General features: G+C 50.5%; 2 protein-coding genes across 3 annotated transcripts in view; one reads left to right on the top strand and one right to left on the bottom strand.

Annotated features, from left to right (window-relative positions):
• Window positions 1–1331: 1331 nt before the first annotated feature.
• On the bottom strand, window positions 1332–3384 carry CUNH16orf90 (chromosome unknown C16orf90 homolog). Of its 2 annotated transcripts, none has more exons than XM_023728358.1 (3): window positions 3366–3384; window positions 2133–2486; window positions 1332–1489 (listed from the first exon to the last, which is right to left on the bottom strand). In XM_023728358.1, exons 1-3 carry the CDS (start codon window positions 3379–3381, stop codon window positions 1332–1334), a joined length of 528 nt encoding a protein of 175 aa, XP_023584126.1. In that variant the 5' UTR covers window positions 3382–3384. The 2 variants fall into 2 exon arrangements, with proteins under 2 accessions (XP_023584126.1, XP_004373258.1); XM_004373201.1 differs by having other exon boundaries at window positions 3336–3381.
• A 2826-nt stretch (window positions 3385–6210) lies between these two features.
• Window positions 6211–18523, top strand: part of CLUAP1 (clusterin associated protein 1) — a 23249-nt gene continuing 10936 nt past the window's right edge. Inside the window, exons 1-6 of the mRNA XM_004373420.2 lie at window positions 6211–6290; window positions 8979–9090; window positions 10247–10331; window positions 11185–11364; window positions 14776–14871; window positions 17060–17143. Of these exons, the coding sequence (XP_004373477.1) occupies window positions 6269–6290; window positions 8979–9090; window positions 10247–10331; window positions 11185–11364; window positions 14776–14871; window positions 17060–17143 (579 nt within the window). The 5' untranslated portion in view covers window positions 6211–6268. The remainder of the gene's footprint in view (window positions 6291–8978; window positions 9091–10246; window positions 10332–11184; window positions 11365–14775; window positions 14872–17059; window positions 17144–18523) is intronic.

The following is an 18523-nucleotide window of genomic DNA, read 5'->3' on the forward strand; positions in this document are numbered from 1 at the left end:
TCCCCGGATCAGCTGTCCCACTGTGAAAGGTCCAAGGGTGAACCAGGGTACAGGGGAAGGGAGGAGCCTAAGGGAGTGTCCCCTGCTGCTGGAACCCAGCTGTCCTGTGTCCAGAGGTGTCCTCAACACCATCGAGTGTGGTCTTGGCCCTAACCTGACCCAGGCTACTTGGGCAGAAGGTCAGCCAGACAGTCAAGGGCCACTGTTGCCAGCCCGGGTCTCCCATCCTATTCTGGCTCTAGGGGGGCCCCTCAGGCTGAGGCCCCCTCAGGCTGAGGCCCAGTGTATGGGGCATCGGTCTCACCCTGGGCGATTTCTCCCCAGGGGACACCGGGCAATGTCTGGAGACATCTTTGGTTGTCATGACTCAGGAAAGGGTGCTACTGGCATCTGATGGGTGGAGGCCAGGGATGCTGCTCAGCATCCTACAGTGCACAGGAAGGCCCGCACAGCAGAGAATGACCTGACCCTAATGCCAACAGCGCCGAGGCTGAGACACTCCGGAACACTGGGAGCCCAGGCCCTCGTGCCTGGAGTCAGCCCCCTGGGGAGCGGAAGGGCTGTGCAGGTCCTGCCTGGGGACAGGAGTGTGGGTCCCCACAAAGCAGCGACCTCACCCAAGCCCACAGTGAGGGGCAGTGTGGGGGCCAGGGCAGCACGTCTGCCCGGGTTTGGAAACTGCTTTCCTCCCTAAACCTGGCCCCGTCCTTTGTCCTCTTGGCCCCTCTGCCAGGACCACCATGCCCTTGAGCTTGGGGCTGCTGAGACCCTGCCCATCCCTTAGAGCCAAGCTTGGAAGTGCCTCCTCCAGGAAGTCTTCCCAGAGTCCCTCCTCTTCAAAGCTCCACCAGCATCCAGGTACCCTCTGCCCTGGATCCGACTGCCAGCTTTGTCCCTGTGCCCACAGCCAAGGGCAGGGAACACCGTGGACCCTTACCCAGATAGGACACTGAACCTGGCTCTCGAAGCAGAGGCCTGTGGGCTGTTTGTCTAACTGAACAGACCTGACGGCACAGACGAGGAGGCGCAGGCTGTGGCTTTTATTGAGACTTAGACCTGTGGGCTGCCCGGCCGCTAGGGGGCCTGATTGTCCACGCAGCCTGGCCTCCCAGGTACCAGTGGCTGACTTGAGTTTGAGCAGGCTGCAAGGGCAGGCCCGTGCTTCTGTCTTTCCTCTCCCTCCCGCAGGACCTCCTCCTCCCTCCTCCCTCACGGTCCGGAGGCAGCCCAGGCCGTCTGAGGTGCCGGAGGGTTTCTGGTGGGGGCTCCTCCTCGCCAAGCTTCCCCCTCTTGTCCCGGAGCTGGGAGAACCAGCCCTGCACTCGGGATCCCTATGGCCTCTCCAGGGCCCCAGAGCGGGTTCTCTTGCACAAGGGACACGTGGACTCCTCCGAGGCCCCCCAGGACCTCTTGGGCCTGAGCCCCAAGCCCTCAGGGGGACCAGGCTGGGAGGGGACACCCTTGGCTGGGTCCATGCTGGAGCTGGAGGCTGAGGAAAGGAGAGAGAGGGAGGAGTCACTCGCAGGGACCTGAGGGGAGGCTGCCAGCCCACCCTGGACCCCCAGGACCAGAAGGAGAGGGAACTGGGCCCTCCTCCTTAAAGAGAATCCACTGGGATGGGGTGGGGGAGCGGGAAGAGGAGCAGGAAGCAGATGGTGCAAGCTGGAAGGGCCCTCATCTAACTGGAGTCCCTCATTTTACAAATGGGGAAACAGGCCCAGCCAGGGGAGAGAGTCCAAGGTCCCTCTGTGACTGCAGAGCTGGACAGAGCCCACGACACTGATCCCAGAGCATCCCCTTTGCCTCCACACCCTCGCCCCAGCCGATGCTCAAGCCCCTGCCCAGCCCTGGGTTTCCCCAGCTGAGACCCCCATTGGCCCTGGGCTTGGGGACATCCATGGTCTGAACCTGGGGTGGGGCACAGGGAGGGCGACAGATTCATGGGGCTCTGGCCCTCTGGGGCATGATGTCACTGTGGGGTGTCCGGGCCACTGTCCCTTCCTAGTCACCACCAGATGCCCAAGAGGCTTGGGGATGAGAAGGATTCATCCTGAGCCCCCACCTAACCCTCCCTCTCCTCTGACCTGCTCCTGTCCCAGCGCCATCCCTAGTTCCGCCTCCACACAGCTCACCTATATTTCCCAGGCTGTCCCTGGGCAGCTGGGCTTCCAGAAAGGCGGGGTGGTGGCTGTTACCTGGGCCCAGAGTCCCCTGTGGCCAGTACTGGGGCCAGGCCATGCCCTCGGGCCGTGGGAGGCAGCCCCCAGCGAGGAGCCGGCCCAGCCAGTGGCTCTCACACTGGCCGGCGGGCTGCATGTGGGCCGGCAGGTAGAGTGCCAGGCCCCGGAGGTGGCGCAGCCGGAAGTTCTTGGGCTTGCTCCCCTGGGCACCGGTGCACTGCTGCTGCTGGGCCCCCAGCCCTCCCTCGTAGATGTTGGGGGTTGTGTCGGGGTGGCTGGGACGTCCTCGGGCCCAACTCACTGCATCTGAGGAAGACGGAGCCGGAGGGTGGTGGCTGGCCAATCAGCAGCAGCCACAAGTGGGGGACACAGACACAGGCCTCTAAGGCCAGCTTATGTGATGGGTGCTATCCCCAGCCTGCCTGCTGAGCCTCAGCTTACCTGTCTGTCAAATGGGCTCCCCACATCCTCTCTCTCTCACACATACACACCCTTTCTCACACACACACACCCTCTCTCTCACACACACACACACACACACACACACCCTTTCTCTCCCCCCACACCCTCAGACACACCCTCAGACACACACACACCCTTTCTCTCCTCCCACACCCTCAGACACACCCTCACACTCACACACACCCTTTCTCTCTTCCCCCCACACACACCCTCACACACCCACACACACCCACACACCCCCTCTCTCCCGGCCATACCCTCACACACACACCTTCTCTCCCCCCACACCGTTTCTCACACACACACACACACACACACTCTCTCTCTCTCTCTCTCTCTCTCTCTCTCTCTCATTCTCATTCTCACACGTTGCTCCTCTTCCCTCTTCCAGGCCACAGTGAGGTCTAAGGTCTAAGAAAGTGAAGACCTTGGTCCCAAGACCCCTTTCATGACTCCAAGCTCTTTCTACCACCCGCCTTCTCCCCCTACCACAGAAAGAGCATTCTGGGTCCCAGTATAGAAATCACACAGTGGGTCCAGGAAGACGTGGCCATCCCAAAGTCACATCGCCTGGACCACGGCCATTTGTCTCTCCCAAGCATGCATGTCCCTCAGGCCAGCCCCGTGGCTTTGAGCCCAGGTAGGGACAGGAGAACATCTCTCCGCCTGCCTCTCCTCCCTGCAGCCCGGCACCTTCTCCTATGCGCAGCTCAGAGAACGCACAGACCAAGGCTTCCATGGAGGGCCAGCGTGGTGGGGGAGGAGCTGCCACCCTCCCGTGCAGCAGGACCCTGCTCTCCCTGCCTAGGGGGTGGGTCATCAGGTCTCCGTGGCACCACCCCTTGTGACATCACAGAGAAGACTCCCAGTCTTCCTGGACCCCTAGTTTGGAGGAGGATGATGCCCAGAGCAGGCAGGGTCAGGGTGGGAGAAGGGCAGTGGAAGAGGCTGGACCCCTCAAGGAAATTCCTGACCCCTCTGGCTGGGACAGGCCACACAAAACAGACTCAACTCCGGCAGGCTAGAGAGTCACTCACTGGGGTGACCACTGGAACCTCAGTTTCCTCATTCGTGGGCAGAAAATGGGGTTTAGGGGTGCAGAGCTGGTGAGATCTGGGTCAGTGCTTTCAGCATGCTTAGTAGGTGGTTCTGGGTGACTGGGCACCTCACGTACGTTTTCTAACTGGCCGTTACCCCGTAAGTAAAATACAGGGAGTCCCTGGGTAGAACAAACAGTTAAGCACTCAACCACTAGTTGAAAGGTTGGCGATCTGAACCCACCCAGAGGCGTCTCGAACACACGCCTGGTGATCTGCTTCAAAAGGTCACAGCCTAGAAAACCCGATGGAGCAGTTCTACTCTGCACACAGGGGCGCCAAGAGTTGGAGTCAGCTCGGCGGCAACTAACAATAACAAAATATGGGGTGCTGTGTGGATTGGGTGACACGATGCCCAGGAATTATCTAGCTGGGAGCCTGGCACATAGATTTACAATGATGAGGAGGATTCTGACTCACCTGTGGCGAAGTGGCAAAGCGGAGAGGGTGGGGGCCAGGCCTCGCCCCTCTCGCTGGGGTGACGAGAGCTCTGGCAGAGGGTGGGTAGCCTGGGGGCCACCAGATGTGCCCATATCTGGGCACAGTGGCTGAGTGCCCCACCGTAAGGGTGACAGCAGCACCTAGAGGCACTCCAGGAGTAAACACTCTAGGACAAGGAAGATGCTGAAAATGGGTCTCTCTTATGGCAAAACCCAAGGGCCAAATAATTCAGACGGACTAAAAACCAAAGGGAAAACTCACACGTTGCTGGTGGGAATATGAAATGGTGCCGCCAATGTGGAAAAGTCTGGCAGTTGCTCAAAAAGTTAAACATAGAGTTCCTGTAAAAATCAAAACCAAACCCATTGCCGTTCAGTGGATTCCAACTCAGAGCAACCCTACAGGACAGTATAACTGCTCCACAGGGTTTCCAAGAAGCAGTGGTGGATTCGAATTGCTGACCTTTTGGTCAGCCGCCAAAACTCTTAACCCCTGCGCCACCAGGTCCCCAGAGTTACTATATGACCCAGCAATTACTCTCCTAGGTATACACGCAAGAGAAAAGCATAAGTTTACACAAAAACTTGTACACAAATGCTCAGAGCAGCATTACTCACAACAGCCCCAAACTGGAAACCCAGATGTCCATCCGCTGATAAATGGTGACATAAACTGCGGTATATCCACACAATGGAATATTACTCGGCCATGAAAAGGAGTGAAGCACCGCTGTATAAATGCCGCAACATAGATAAGCCTTGAAACCGTTGCGCTAAGTGAAAGAAGCCAGACACAAAAACCCATGTATTGTATGATTCCATTTATATAAAATGTCCAGATTAGTCAAATCCGTACAGAGATAAAGCAGATTAGTAGTTCACAGGGGCTGGAGGGAGGGAGGAACAGGGAATGAGTCTCGAGCCCATTCTCTTTCTGGCTCAAACCCCTGCTGAGAATTTGCATTTACACCCCTGGTATACTGAATCAGAATCTACATTTTAACAAGATCCTCCAGGAAATTCTTACTTATAACTTCCCGGGAACTTCTTAGAAATGCAAATTCTCAGCAGGGGTTTGAACTGGAATGAACTGTTTTGAAGCCCTGAAGTGACCGTGAATGGGGACAAGATTTCTTTTCAGGGTGATGAAAGCGGTGGTTTCAGACTTTGTGAATATAAAGGGTGAATTTTATGCCATATGAATCATATCTCAATAAAAAAATAAAAAAACAAGTGGAGACTTATGGCTTAAGACCGTATGATTTCCCTCGAAGATCACGAACAAGACGATAATGTCCGCTCTCAGCATCTCTAGTCAACATTGTGCCGGAGTTCTAAGAGTTTGGACAAACGCCTACTGTCACGTATCCACCATCCCAGTCAAGATACAGAACAGTTTCGTCATCCCTCCCCCAAAACTCCTCCTGCAACCACTGTTTTCTGTCTCTATAGTTTTGTCTTATCCAGAATGTCATTTAAATGGAATCATACAGAACGCACCTTTTTGAGTCCGGCACCATACCTCAACCACGGCCAATAACGCGCCCCTCTAGGTGTCGCCTAGGAGGGAGGCCTGCGTTGCCACGACAACCGCCTTCCGCGGCTCGCGAGGGCCTGGAACGATTTCCAGCCTGTCGTGAGGTCGAGGCCGCTGCGTAGGTAAGGGACCCGGGCCGGCCAGTCGGCCAGTCTCTCGACGCTGTGCTGCTCCGCCTGGGTCGTGGCTCCGCGACTGGCAGCCTCGGCGGTCACGAACGAGGCGCCAGCCATTTTATTCAGCCTTCATGAGATTGTAGTACATTCTTTACAGTGTATAAGTCGCCTATCACAGTATCAGGCACAACGTCAGCTAGTACTAAATGAACGCGAATCTCCACGCCTGAGCCCTCAGCGTCCCCGAGCGCCCCCTGCCGGGCGTCCCTTCTGCGCGTGCGCGCGTTCCCCAGCCACTTCGCGTGCCGATTTAGTTTGGCCCCGGCCGCGCGCCGTTCGTTGGTTGCCATAGAGACCGGCGAGCGCTCGCTTGGCCTGTGAGTGCTGACTGACTGGCTGGCAGCTGTGACCTGGGGCTACTGGGGACCAGAGCGCCATGTCTTTCCGCGACCTCCGCAGTAAGGCCGCCCCCTGTGCCCTGCAGTCCTTGAGCGCCTCAGGGCTCCGGCCGGGCCCGCCGGGTCCCCTGTCTGAGTCCCGGCCCGGTCCCCGCGCTGCCGAGCATCCCTGGGGTCTGGGGCGCCGGGTAGTACCTTTGGTCTGGTCTCCGCGCTCCCGGGAGCCCCTCGGGCTAGAGCCGCCGGGTAGTATCTCCGGTCCACTCCCCGCTCAGCCAGCAGCCCCTTCTCGGCCTTCCGTGCCTCGGGGACTGTTCTGGCCCGCTGCCGCCACCCAGGCGGAGCGCACCGGCCCTGTCCAGTAGAACTTCCTGCGATGATAGAGAGCTCTGTATCTGCCAGGGACCACATGTGGCTTTTGAAGACTTGAAACGTGGCTAGTGCAGCCGAGAAACTGAATTTTTAACTTTATCTAATTTTAATTAATTTGTATTTGCATAGTCACGTGTAGGTAGTCTTGGAGTTAGGGCAGAAACTGTTTTTGAACTGGGTCAGCTTAGGGCTCAGACAAACGAACGACGTTAAAACCGAGGAGAAGAGAAGGCGGGATAATAATATTGCAGCTAACGTTTTTTGAGTTTTTAAGATCTGCCAGTACTGTTCTACATATGTGCATCATTTCATATCATCTCTTCAACGACTCTGTGTCCTGTATTTAGAGATGAGGCAACAGGAACAGAAAGGCCAGATAACTTGGTCTGGTGACACAGGTGGTAAGAGGTAGTGCTGGGATTTGAATTCAGTTAGTGTAACTCCACAGCCTGCAGCCTTTCTGAAACAGCTGCTGAGGAGAATGGAAAAGGCGTCCTGACCATGAGGGTAGGGGAAGAAGGGAACTTGAATACTTTGCTAGGGGGCAGGGAAATGGAGGAATGGGGATAAGAGTATTAGTGACTACTACTTTGAAGAATGGGGCCCTGGTGGTGCAGTGGTTAAGCGTTTGGCTGCTAACTAGAAGGTCAGCAATTTGAATCCACCTGTTGCTCCTTGGAAACCCTATAGGGCAGTTGCTATGAGTCAGAATCGACTTGAAGGCAACAGGTACTTTGAAGAATGGAGTCCCTGGGTGGCACAAATGGTTAAGTGCTCTCCTACTGGAAAGGTTAGTGGTTTGAACCCACCCAGTAGATGCCTAGAAATAAAGCTTGGCAGTTTACTTCCGAAAGATCACAGCTGTTGAAAACCCTACGGAGTTTGGTTCTACTCCGTAACACATGGGGTCACCATGAGTCGGAACCAACCCCACGGCAACTGCTTTTGTTTTGTTTGGTACTTCGGGGGACACCTGTTCTACGCCAGGTGTGTTACAGTCAATGTCTTATTTTAGTCCCCACTTTAAAGGGAAGGTGGTCGTGGTGGTAGTTGCCATCGAGTTGTATCCGACCTGTGGTGACCCCAAGTATGTCAGTAAAACTGTGCTCCGTAGGGTTTTCAAGGCTGTGAGCTTTCAGAAGCAGATTGCCAGGCTTGTCTTCTGAGGTGCCTCTGGGTAGATTCAAACTGCCAAACTTCAGGCTAGAACTCAAGTACTTAGCCGCTTGTGCCACTCAGTGACAGGTGGTATAATTCTTGGATGAAATACTTTGAAGCACAGAGAGGTGAAGTAAATTGCTTTAGGTCACCCGGCTAGAACTGGGTGGAACTAATGATGAAAACATCTGACTGTGACTCAGAATCTCTTGCCTTTTATGTGCTATTGTTTTCTGCATCTGAAGCAGTTTAGCCAATTGGCCCTACCTGCATAGGTGTAGCAGGTGATTATCAATGTGATGTGACCCGAGGGACCGCTTTAAGGCCAATTTTCTCACCTACTTGCTGGTGCCTGAAAATTCTCCATTAGACAGTATTCCTTTCAGTTTTGAATCTCTCTTTTTTCTACAAGGTAAACATCACATTTTATTGATGCAGCTACTGGCACCTTAGTGTGAATTACGTCCTGTGGGATTTGAGGGTACTTGGTGACTGTACATTGTACAAGACACGTGTACAAGACAGGTGTCTCCATTGAAGTCTAGGGAGGGCCAGTACTCTGCTAGGGAATGTAAAAGAGAAAAATGAGCTGTTAAGAGAGAAATTAAATTCATAGCCAATCCCTGAACCTCATTTTAACGTATGCCTTCCACCACTTCTCCCATTGAACGTAAATAAATGTTTTACAGGTAGCAGATTCCAAAACCAAACCAAGCCCTTTGCCATCAAGTTGACTCTAATTCATAATTCTGTTCAGACTAGAACTGCCCCACAGGGTTTCCGGAGAGCAGCTAGTGGATTTGAACTGCTGACATTTTGGTTAGCAGCCAAGCTCTTAACCACTCGGCCACCAGGGTTTCAGGTAGTAGGTTAAAAAAAAAAAAAAAAATCCAAACCTGTTGCCGTCAAGTTGATTCCAGCTTGTAGAGACCCTATAGGACAGAGTTGAACTGCCCCATAGAGTTTCCAAGGAGCGGCTGGTGGGTTCATACAGCCAACCTCTTGGTTAGCACTTAACCACTACACCACTAGGGTTTCTGATAGTAGGTTAGGTATTTTAAATCTTAACTTCCTTTTTCCTTTCTCTCCTAGAGAGTTGATAAATAGTCTCTAAAAATGCAGATAGGTGGAGATTAAGAGGAAAGTAAAGTAAATTTGTAAATGAATAAGAAGTTGCTGTTGGAGGAGGAGCTGACTGAATTGTCTCGCCTTGGACAGATTTCACAGAGATGATGAGAGCCTTAGGATACCCTCGGCATATTTCTATGGAGAACTTCCGCACGCCCAACTTTGGACTTGTATCTGAAGTGCTTCTCTGGCTTGTGAAAAGGTTAGAACTGCACTTAATTAAGGTCTGAGGATGAATACTAGACTTTATTCATTAGCTACCTAGAAAGGGTGTACTGTTGTGAAGCAAAGGGAAGTGTTCAATAAAATTTGGGTTTGACAGACTCTGGTAGCCTGTTAAAAATCAGCTGAGTTTAGAGAGCGCCAGATGGTGGTGAAAGGAGCTGATTTCTCAGCGGGAGCAGACAGCGGCGCGGGAGCAGACAGCGGCGCGCTGACCAGGCTCTTTCGTCCCCTTACAGAGTGGCAGGAACCCCTCCATACCCTCTAATGAGTACACTGGGTTAGGACTCTAGATTTTCCTTTGTGTGAAAAATCTAATATGATTGAGGGGTTGGCAAACTTTCTGTAACGTGGCAGGTAGCAAATATTTTATGCTTTGTAGCTACATAAGATCTCTCTTGCATATTTTTCTTTGGTTTTTGTTTTTGTTTTATACAGTTCTTTATAAATGTGTAAAACATCGTTAGCTCCCAGGCTGTCCAAAAAACAGGCTGTGGGCTGCAGTTTGCTGAGCCTAGGTGGATCATCGATAACTCAAGAAAGTGACTTCAGCAACTCAGTTGCTGCTGCTTTTTTTCTTTTCCACAATGTATTGGGAACTCTCCCGTCCTTGTAATGCAAAGTATACTTTGAAAATATGTAAAACTCTTTTGACTGCGTGTACTTGAATGGGAGAAAGTGTACATTGTTTTCTCATTCACAAAATATATTGGGAATATTCCCATGCTTGTAACACAAAGTGGTTTTTTTTTTTTCCTTTAAATTTTATTTATTTTGTTCTTGTTGATTGCTTCTTAAAGTTAACTGATTAGCCCTAGAGTCTTTCTCTGGGCCGAGGGTTGTTAGCCAAAGTTACAGTTCTGATTATTTGAATGGAACTGTGAGGTCTGAGATAGATTTAATTTTGTGAGCTGAGCCCCTGATTTGAACTTCGAAATCAGTTAAACCTGTTCATAAGCGGGGCTTTGCTCCCTTGTGTGTTTGGTAAGTGTTTTATGTTGCTGTTGAGGTGGTTCTTAGTCTACTGCCTTAGCTGGGGACTTGAGTGCCTCGTGTTATAAGCCCACTGTCCCCCACAGCGCCCACTTTCTCTTGTGGACTTGCCACTTGATTGACTTGTGTCCTCTCTCTGGTAGGTATGAACCGCAGACAGACATCCCTTCTGATGTTGAGACTGAACAAGACCGAGTTTTCTTCATTAAGGCGATTGCCCAGTTCCTGGTTAGTTCTTGATTATTTTGTGGAGTTGTCAAATTAAGGAAATTAGAGAGGGATGAGTCCTGATTAAGGCTACTTTCAAACTGAGCTTACTCTTTTATACTCCCGTTCCATTACCAGCTTTCTGTGGAGCCATTTTGCCAACATAGTTTTTTTTTTTCTCCCCGTCGTTTGTTAAGAATTTTATTTATTTATGTATTTATTTTTGAATAGGTAATATTTTCCATGGTCTATAAATAAAGATCATGAAACAAAGTAGAGTCAAATGTCTTTCTGCCATAAGCCCAGTCCCATTCCCAGTCACCACTGTTTTTAATTTCTTCCTTATGGGTGTTATTGTTGGTTTTATAGGTCTGTCATTTGGCTGAAAGGTGATCTCTGAGAGTGGCTTTAGATCCAAGTTAGAAGGGTGACTGAGGGCCATAGTCTTGGGGGTTCCTCCAGTTTCTATCAGACCAGTAAGGATGTACCATATCTTTATGTGTGGATGTCCCATAATCTATTTAACGGTATGTAGATAGGCAATTCGGTTTCCAGCCTTTGCGCTTTGAAGCAGTGCTGTAGTGGATAACCTATACACATTCTCCGGCTGGTGTATGTCGCGAGGATCGGAATTGCTGGGTCCGAGGGCATGTGCGTCTGTGATTTTGATGGTGGTCACTGGCTGCTCTCCGTCAAGGTTGTACCAGTTTACACCCCCACATGCAATGTGTGAATCTCTTGGAGTGTTTGACTCTTAATGCTCTCAGATTACATCCTGATGGTTGGCAGAGACATTTTCAGATTACCTACATGGGATCTGGTCTAGACATTATATGGAAATGGCCTTAACCTTTTCTTTTTTGTCTGAAAATAGGCCACCAAAGCACATATAAAACTCAATACTAAGAAGCTTTATCAAGCAGATGGGTACGCGGTTAAAGAACTCCTGAAGATCACATCTGTCCTTTATAACGCGATGAAAACCAAAGGGATGGAGAGCTCGGAAATAGGAGAGGAAGACATCGGCAAGTTCAAGTTTGATCTTGGCTCCAAGGTAAGGAAAAGGAAAGGCTTGCCTGCCGTGAGGGAACAGACGTTCTCAAACTCTGAAGTGTCTGTACTCACAGCACCGCTCCCCTCCCTGCTCCTGGACTCAGGGTAATTCGTCAGTTTCGTGCTCATCGGCGTGTGGATGAAAGCAGAAGTCACAGTACATGAAGGCAGCTATTTATGGAAAGCCTGCTATTTGCCAGACACTGTTCTGAGCGCTGGGAGGACAGACATGAGCAAAGAGGACAGAAATCCTGTGCTCGGGTTGCTTAGCTGGGGGGAGTCAGCTAATAAAGAAGTGAAAGGCATGGTAGGTCAGATGGAGTCGGTGCTGTGGAGATGGAGGGGACAGAGCATGCCGTGGCGGTGTCTTAACAAGAAGGCCTCATGGATAGGATGGCGTGTTCAGCAGAGATCCGAAGGAGGGAAGGGTGTGCCATGCAGGTGAAGGGGGAAGAATGTCCTGTGAAAAGAGGTCACTTTGTGTGACTGAGGAAAAGTGAGGCCACCTGAGGAGAACAGGAGGTGAGGTCGGGGAGGGGGCCGTGACAGGCCCTGTGGTGCCTGGTAAGCCACTGCAGAGACTTTGGCTTTACTCCGAGATGGGAAGCCACTGGGTTTTGAGCTAAGCTGTGACATGATTTGACTTTCATGTTAAAGGATCACTCCGGTTGCTGGGCTGAGATCAGACTCAAGGGAGGCAGGAGTGGAAGCGGGAGGCCAGTTAGAAAGCAAGAGGTGATGGTGACTTAGGCCAGAGTGGTTGCAGGAGAGGTGGGAGAAGCAGCTGGAGTTTGGAACATACAGTTGATCCTCATTCTTTGTGGATTCCGTATTTGCAGATTTGTCTACTTGCTAGAATTTGTAACCCACAGTCAACACTTGTGGCACTTTCACGGTCATTCGCAGACACGCTCAGAGCAGTGAGATATTTGAGTTGCCGGATGCGCGCACTCCCGGCTGAAGTCAAGCAAGGCTGCCTCCTCCTGTCAGCTCTCATAACGCAAACAAGTGTCCTTTCTGCAGTCTGTTTAGTGCCATGTTTTTCTCATGTTTGCGCTTTTTGTGGATGATTTTGCTGTTTAACATGTCCCCCAGCGTAGTGCTGTCTAGTGTTGCCAAGGGCGAAAGGCTCTGATGTGCCTTTCAGGGAAAATACGTGTGTTAGATAAGCTTCGTTCAGGCGTGAGCTACGGTGCTGTTGGCTGTGAGTTCAGTGTTCATGAGTCAACAGTGTATTAAATAAGGTGTCTGTAAACAGAAACACACGTAAAACAAGGTAACATACTGATCGGTGGACGAAAACATGAGCAGAGACTTGCAGGACCCCGGTCCTCTGCTTCCCCTAGGAGCAGGGGCTCAGTATTCACTCGTTCAGTGTCCACGGCGACTTCGTAGAGCAGAACTCCCACAAATAACAGGAATCAGCTGTATTTTAAAGGTAGCTCTTATGGGATTGGACGTGGGTTGTGGGAAAATGAGAAGACACAAGGGTGATTCTAAGGGAGCGCTGTCCAGTGAGACTTTCTGTGGTGATGGACGTGTTCTGTACGGGCACCATACACACGGTAGCCACTAGCCACATGTGGTTAGCATGACCAAGGACCTGAGTTTTCAATTTTATTTCATTTTAATTAAATTTTAAAATAGCCACGTGTGGTTAGTGGCTACTGCATTTGACACTGCATTTGACATCACAGCTCTGAAGTTTTTGGCCTGGGTGCCTGGAAGGATGATGTTGCCGTTTTCTGATAGGGAGGCGCGTATGGAAGGAGCACGTTTCGCGGGGAAGATTAGGAGTTTGGTTTGGGATGTGTTCAGTCTGCGGTGCCGGTTAGCCGTCCGAGCGGACGTGTGGAGCAGCTGTGCGAGTCTCAGAAGCGAGCTCCAGCTGGAAATGGATGTTCCAGAGTCATCAGCACGTGGATGGAGTTAAAGCCATGAGCTTAGGAGGGAGAGTGGACAGAAAAGAGATCCAGGGGCTGAACTCTGGTGAACTCCAGCATTGAGACTTGGGGAGGGTGAGCAGAGGTCTGCACAGAAAATTGGGAATTTGCTGCCAGTAAAGTAGGAGAAAGTTGCTCTGGTTGCGCAGTGGTTAAGCACTTGGCTGCTAACCGAAGGTCAGCGATTTGAACCCACCAGCTGCTCGACGGGAGAAAAGCCCTGGCGATCTGCTCCCATAGAGACACATACGTAGAAGACCTATGAGGTAGTTCTGCTCCGTCCCGTAGGGTCACTGTGAGTCAGAATTGACTCGTTGGCATCTAACAACAACAACAAGGTAAGAGAGAAGCTTGAGCTGGAGGGAGCGTTGTCCTGGAGGACTGAGGAGATGGGAGGAAAGTCATCAGGTAGGAGTGAGGAGGGGCATTGTTGCTGCTGCTGCTGCCGGGAGTTTGAGAAGAAAAGAAATCCAGTTGCCATCAAGTCACGTGTAACTCACAGCGACCCCAGGTAACAGAGTAGAGCTGCCCCATAGCGTTTCCTAGGCTGCAATCTTTCCAGGAGCCGCTCGCCAGGTCTTTCTCCCAAGCGGCTGGCGAGTGTGAACCGCTGGTCTTTAGGTTAGCAGCCAAGCACTTAACCGCTGCGCCACCAGGGCTCCGTGAAAAGGAAGAAGGTGGAAATTAGTTGTTTAGGAGAGAAGCCAATGAGCAGAGCAAGGAAATGTTTCTGTGTGCACCCTGTGGGAGAACTTCGCAGATTCAGGGAAAAGAGGGTGACATCTAAATCCTAAGGAAGAAGCCTGTGCAAAGGGCTGGATGCTGGGTCCTCCTCCTCCCCCTCGTCTCGTCCTTCTTATGCGCCTCTTCATCTCCATCCTCACCCTCATCGTCATCCTCACCCCCATCCTCATCCTCACCCTCACAGTAGCTCCCGCTGTGGTGGAGCCAGGTCCTGCTGTAAGTGCTTTACGTGTGCTTACTCACTGGAGCCTCACAGCGACCCTGCGAAGTGAAGTCTGAGGGCAGAGGACGTTAGGCAGTGGGCGCCAGGGTTCTGCAGTAGGAGATATGTCCTTCAGCTCAGCCCGCCCGCTGGTCACCCTGCTACGGTCGGGGTACCTTACCGTGACCTAGCCCACACCGGAAGCATGTCAGCTTTCAGCCTCCTCTGCCTCCTCTTCGCAGGTTGAATTTGAGTTGATTTTGTTTTTTCGGGGAGACCCAGGTGTCCTGGAAGGGGTCTCTCACTTGTGTGTAGAGAACTGTTTGTCACGCCGGTGTCCTGGGGACCACTCTTTGGCAGGGTGTACATACGTGTCTCATGAAAGAGTGTTCTGTAGCCAGGTGTTCCGAGGGAAGGTGGGAGTTGATACCGACAGACTGGTTCTTTTAGGATATTCTGCATTTCTGAATGCCTATTAACAAACCTGTCAGCGAGGTTTCTGGTTTTGATATTTGTCTTCCAGATTGCAGATTTGAAAGCAGCCAGGCAGCTTGCTTCCGAGATCACCTCCAAAGGAGCGTCTCTGTACGACTTGCTGGGCAAGGAGGTGGAGTTGAGGGTAGGCCGTCTTCAGATAACATAGTTCCTTCCTTTGCTCAGCCCGCTTTCTCTCCAAAATTTTTTTTTTCAATCTGTTGCTCTCTTTTTAGTTCTTTTGACTTTGTTGACTTGTCCCCATTAAATGAAATAACTTCTGGGAAATGTATGACTGCTTCTAGGGGCCCTAGTCTGCTTTTATACTTTTGCTTCTAGCTCAGGAACAGCAGGGATGTAGCATGTTGCTGAGACTTGGCAGACTGGATTGGTCGTGGTGCTTTTTCCTGGTGAGCTCCGCCTCAGCATTCCTCTCAGGAAAGTCTCTTCTAAGCCAAGGGTCCCCCAACTCTGCTGCACACTGCAGTCACCCGGGGGTCTTTAAAAACTGTTGATGCCTGCCTTCCTTTCTGACTTAATTGGTGGAGTGTGACCTAGGCAGTGGAAGTTTTAAAAGTTCCCCAGGTGATTCTAATGCGTAGCAGAGTCTGGAGACCACAGCTCTAGGCAGTCACTGTCAACCAACTGAAGTTGATGGTGTAGTTGAGATTTATTTTCCGTCATTGTTCTAACCGATGCCAACCAAGGAGTATGCTCTGTCTACTCCATGTAGGTAGCTGTTTAAGAGAGTAGCTCCCACACCCTGAGGACACTAGAATCACCTGGGGACATTTAAAAATCCTGCTGTCCGGCTCATACCCCGTACCAGCGAATCATAGTGTCTGGGAGTGAGAGCCAAGTGCCTGCTTTTAAAGGTCTCTGGGTGATTCCAGTGTGCAGTAGGGCTTGGGAACCACTGGTTCAAGGAGAAACGGAGCATCGTTTAAGTTCACGTGAGGACTTCAGCATTGGAAGCATCCATGCTCACATCCAGTGTTTTCCAGTTAAATGAAAAGACACGCACTGGGGCTTCAGGTATGCCGGTCCAGGTATGCCAGTCCATACCTGAAGCCCATGGCCTAGCTCCCACTGCCTTGCCTGCGTTCTGCCATTGCTGCTATGGTGCACTGGTATTTTTCCTCCTCCTTTTAATTTCTGTCCCAGGAACAAACTGGAAGAAGTGGGCGATATGGGGAAGAGGGAGTTGGGTGCCAGGTCACCCTCACTGCTCTTGATGTGTAGGCCTAGTGGCTGCCACCTGGTGAGGGTGGTTGGCAGAACAAAACTGCCACTAAGGTCTGATTTCGATAGCTAATGAGGCAGTGCCAGGTGTCTGTGGTTTCTGTGTTTATAGAGCAGTCATGCACGTGTGTCCCATTCTTAGTTGCTAACAGACCCAGAGAGAAGAGCTGCTCCCTTGGGGATTGCCAGTGGAGCTGAGGCATCATCGGGAGCTGTCACCAGGATTCCACTGGGGACGCTGTAGCACCATCCTGTGATGAAAGAATGCAGTAATCAGTGGCTGAGCCGTTTTCAAGGCAGCCAGAGGACCCTGAAGAGAGTACTTCTCAGATTCTGAGATAGTCAGGTCCGTAGGAAGAGTCCCCTGTCCAGTAGTCGTTTTTCATACGCTCAGCAAACATTTCTGGAAGACGGACACCAACCACAGGCAAGGCACTGAGCTGTACGTCCTCAAGGAAGTCATAATCCCTGCCCTCAAGGAATTTACCGCCAGTGGGAGAGATGAGACGCACCGTGGACTAAAAGAAGCTCAAGATGGAGTCTGATCCACTGCTCTAAGAACCTCGTAACGGCAGCCACGTTAAAACCACCTGTCTTAGAAGTTTCCAGTACTGATAGGATAGGCACAGAGGCCTCCCTTGATTGGGTAATGCTTCCTGGCAGGGGTGGGGCCGAGGTGACTTTGTCCTCACGTTTGCAGTTGTCAGGGACCCAACTTTAGAGGGACTTATTTTGGCAGGGGGCTCAGACAGCAAGTTGATCTGTGTTTAGTTTGGGGGTCACCTGAGTGGAATACAGGTAAGGAGGTAAATGTGGAACAAAGATAATGAATGAGAAGCTCAGTTTTGTCTATAATGTTAGGTGTGCGTGGGACCTCTGGCTGAGAAGGAGGGCCTTGAGCTCCGGAGAGAGGGCAGGTTGGTGATGTGGTTGCAGAAGCCATTCGCAGGAGGGGAGATGGCAAGTGCGTTTGCGTCAGAGATGCACATTGTGATGGAATGTTTGAGAGCCAGTCCGTAAACCGTGTCCAGGAAGTGTTGGTTCTGATCACTCTTCTGGAAATATCTATAAACGATTCTTGCTTCTTGTAGGAACTGAGAACAGCAGCAATTGCCAGACCTCTGGAAATAAATGAGACTGAAAAAGTGATGCGAATTGCAATCAAAGATATCTTGGTAAGATTGCTTTTATTAGATATTTTTATGCCTGAGGCTCAAACTATTTATTTCCATCTGCACAAGATAGAATAAGCTAGGCTTAGTGTCAGAGAAGGGGAGATGTTAATAGAGACATGAAAAATTTAGGAAAGTTGGATATTAGATTTCTGTTTCAAAATCTAAGTAGAAATTAGAAAAATTTTAGAATATCTAGATTACTTACTATTAATTTTCTCTGTCATTATTATTTTGAGGAATTTCTCATGCTATTAAAAATTCTTCAGTAATTTTAGTAATTCTTTATTTTATGGATTTGTTGTAACTAATTTAATCCATTCCTCACTGTCGGGCATTTAAATGGCTTCCAGTTTTTTGTAATGCTAAGCCTCACCATAAGCAGAAGGAACCTGTCCTTTTCTGCTCACCTGTGGTCAGTTATTGTTTGCTCGTCTCATCTAAAGTATTCAGTTGGAAGGCAAACAGTGAGGAGAACTCTAGACTCAGACAGCCTGGGTTTGAATCACACTGTGTGATCTTAGGCAAGTTACTTGACCCCTGTGCCTTGCTTTCCTCATCTGTAAAATGGGGAGAACAGCAGTGCTAACTGCAGAGGGTTCTTATCAGCATTGATTACAGCAGTGCATGTAAAGCCTCCTCTCTGGCACACAGTCACTTCTCAGTCATTTGTGATTTGGGGAGCCTTATGTAAGTCACCAAAACCCAAACCAAACCCCTTGCTGTTGAGTCGATTCTGACTCACAGCGACCATATAGGACAGAGTAGAACTGGCCTGTAGGGTTTCCAAGGAGCAGCTGGTGGATTCAAACTGCCAACCTTTTGGTTAGCAGCGAAATGCCTAACCACTGCGCCACCAGAGCTCCTTTTGTAAGTTAGGAGCAGGCATAGAGCAAGAATATTCTGTGACTTGTGCAAAATTCTCAGAATGATAGGTTGAAGCTTAATGATAGGTTGAATGAAGGTTATAATACACTTGTGATTGAACAGTAATATTCTGGGCAGCCCAGTATGGGGAGTCAGAGCCTAAGTAGGGTGGGAAAGACGTGGCAGCAGAGATGGGAGATGTCACATACAGGGAGATCAATCAAATAAGTAAATATGTAAGGATAACAGAAGCCAGTTTCTCACTGTAGGAGAAGGGAATTACAGATATGGAAAGGGAGAAGATTAGAATGAATCCTGCAGGTGGAGATGTTGATCAACACGTGTATAGATAGCACAGCAGTAACTGTTGCTATACGTGTGTGTATGTATAGAGAGTGTATGTATAAGTGTGTGTATGTGGGTGTGTATGTATAGAGAGTGTATGTGTAAGTGTGTGTATGTGGGTGTGTATGTATAGAGAGTGTATGTATAAGTGTGTGTATGTGGGTGTGTATG

Source organism: Trichechus manatus, unplaced genomic scaffold, assembly GCF_000243295.1.
Source record: "Trichechus manatus latirostris isolate Lorelei unplaced genomic scaffold, TriManLat1.0 scaffold00024, whole genome shotgun sequence".
NCBI classification, from domain to species: Eukaryota; Metazoa; Chordata; class Mammalia; order Sirenia; family Trichechidae; genus Trichechus; species Trichechus manatus.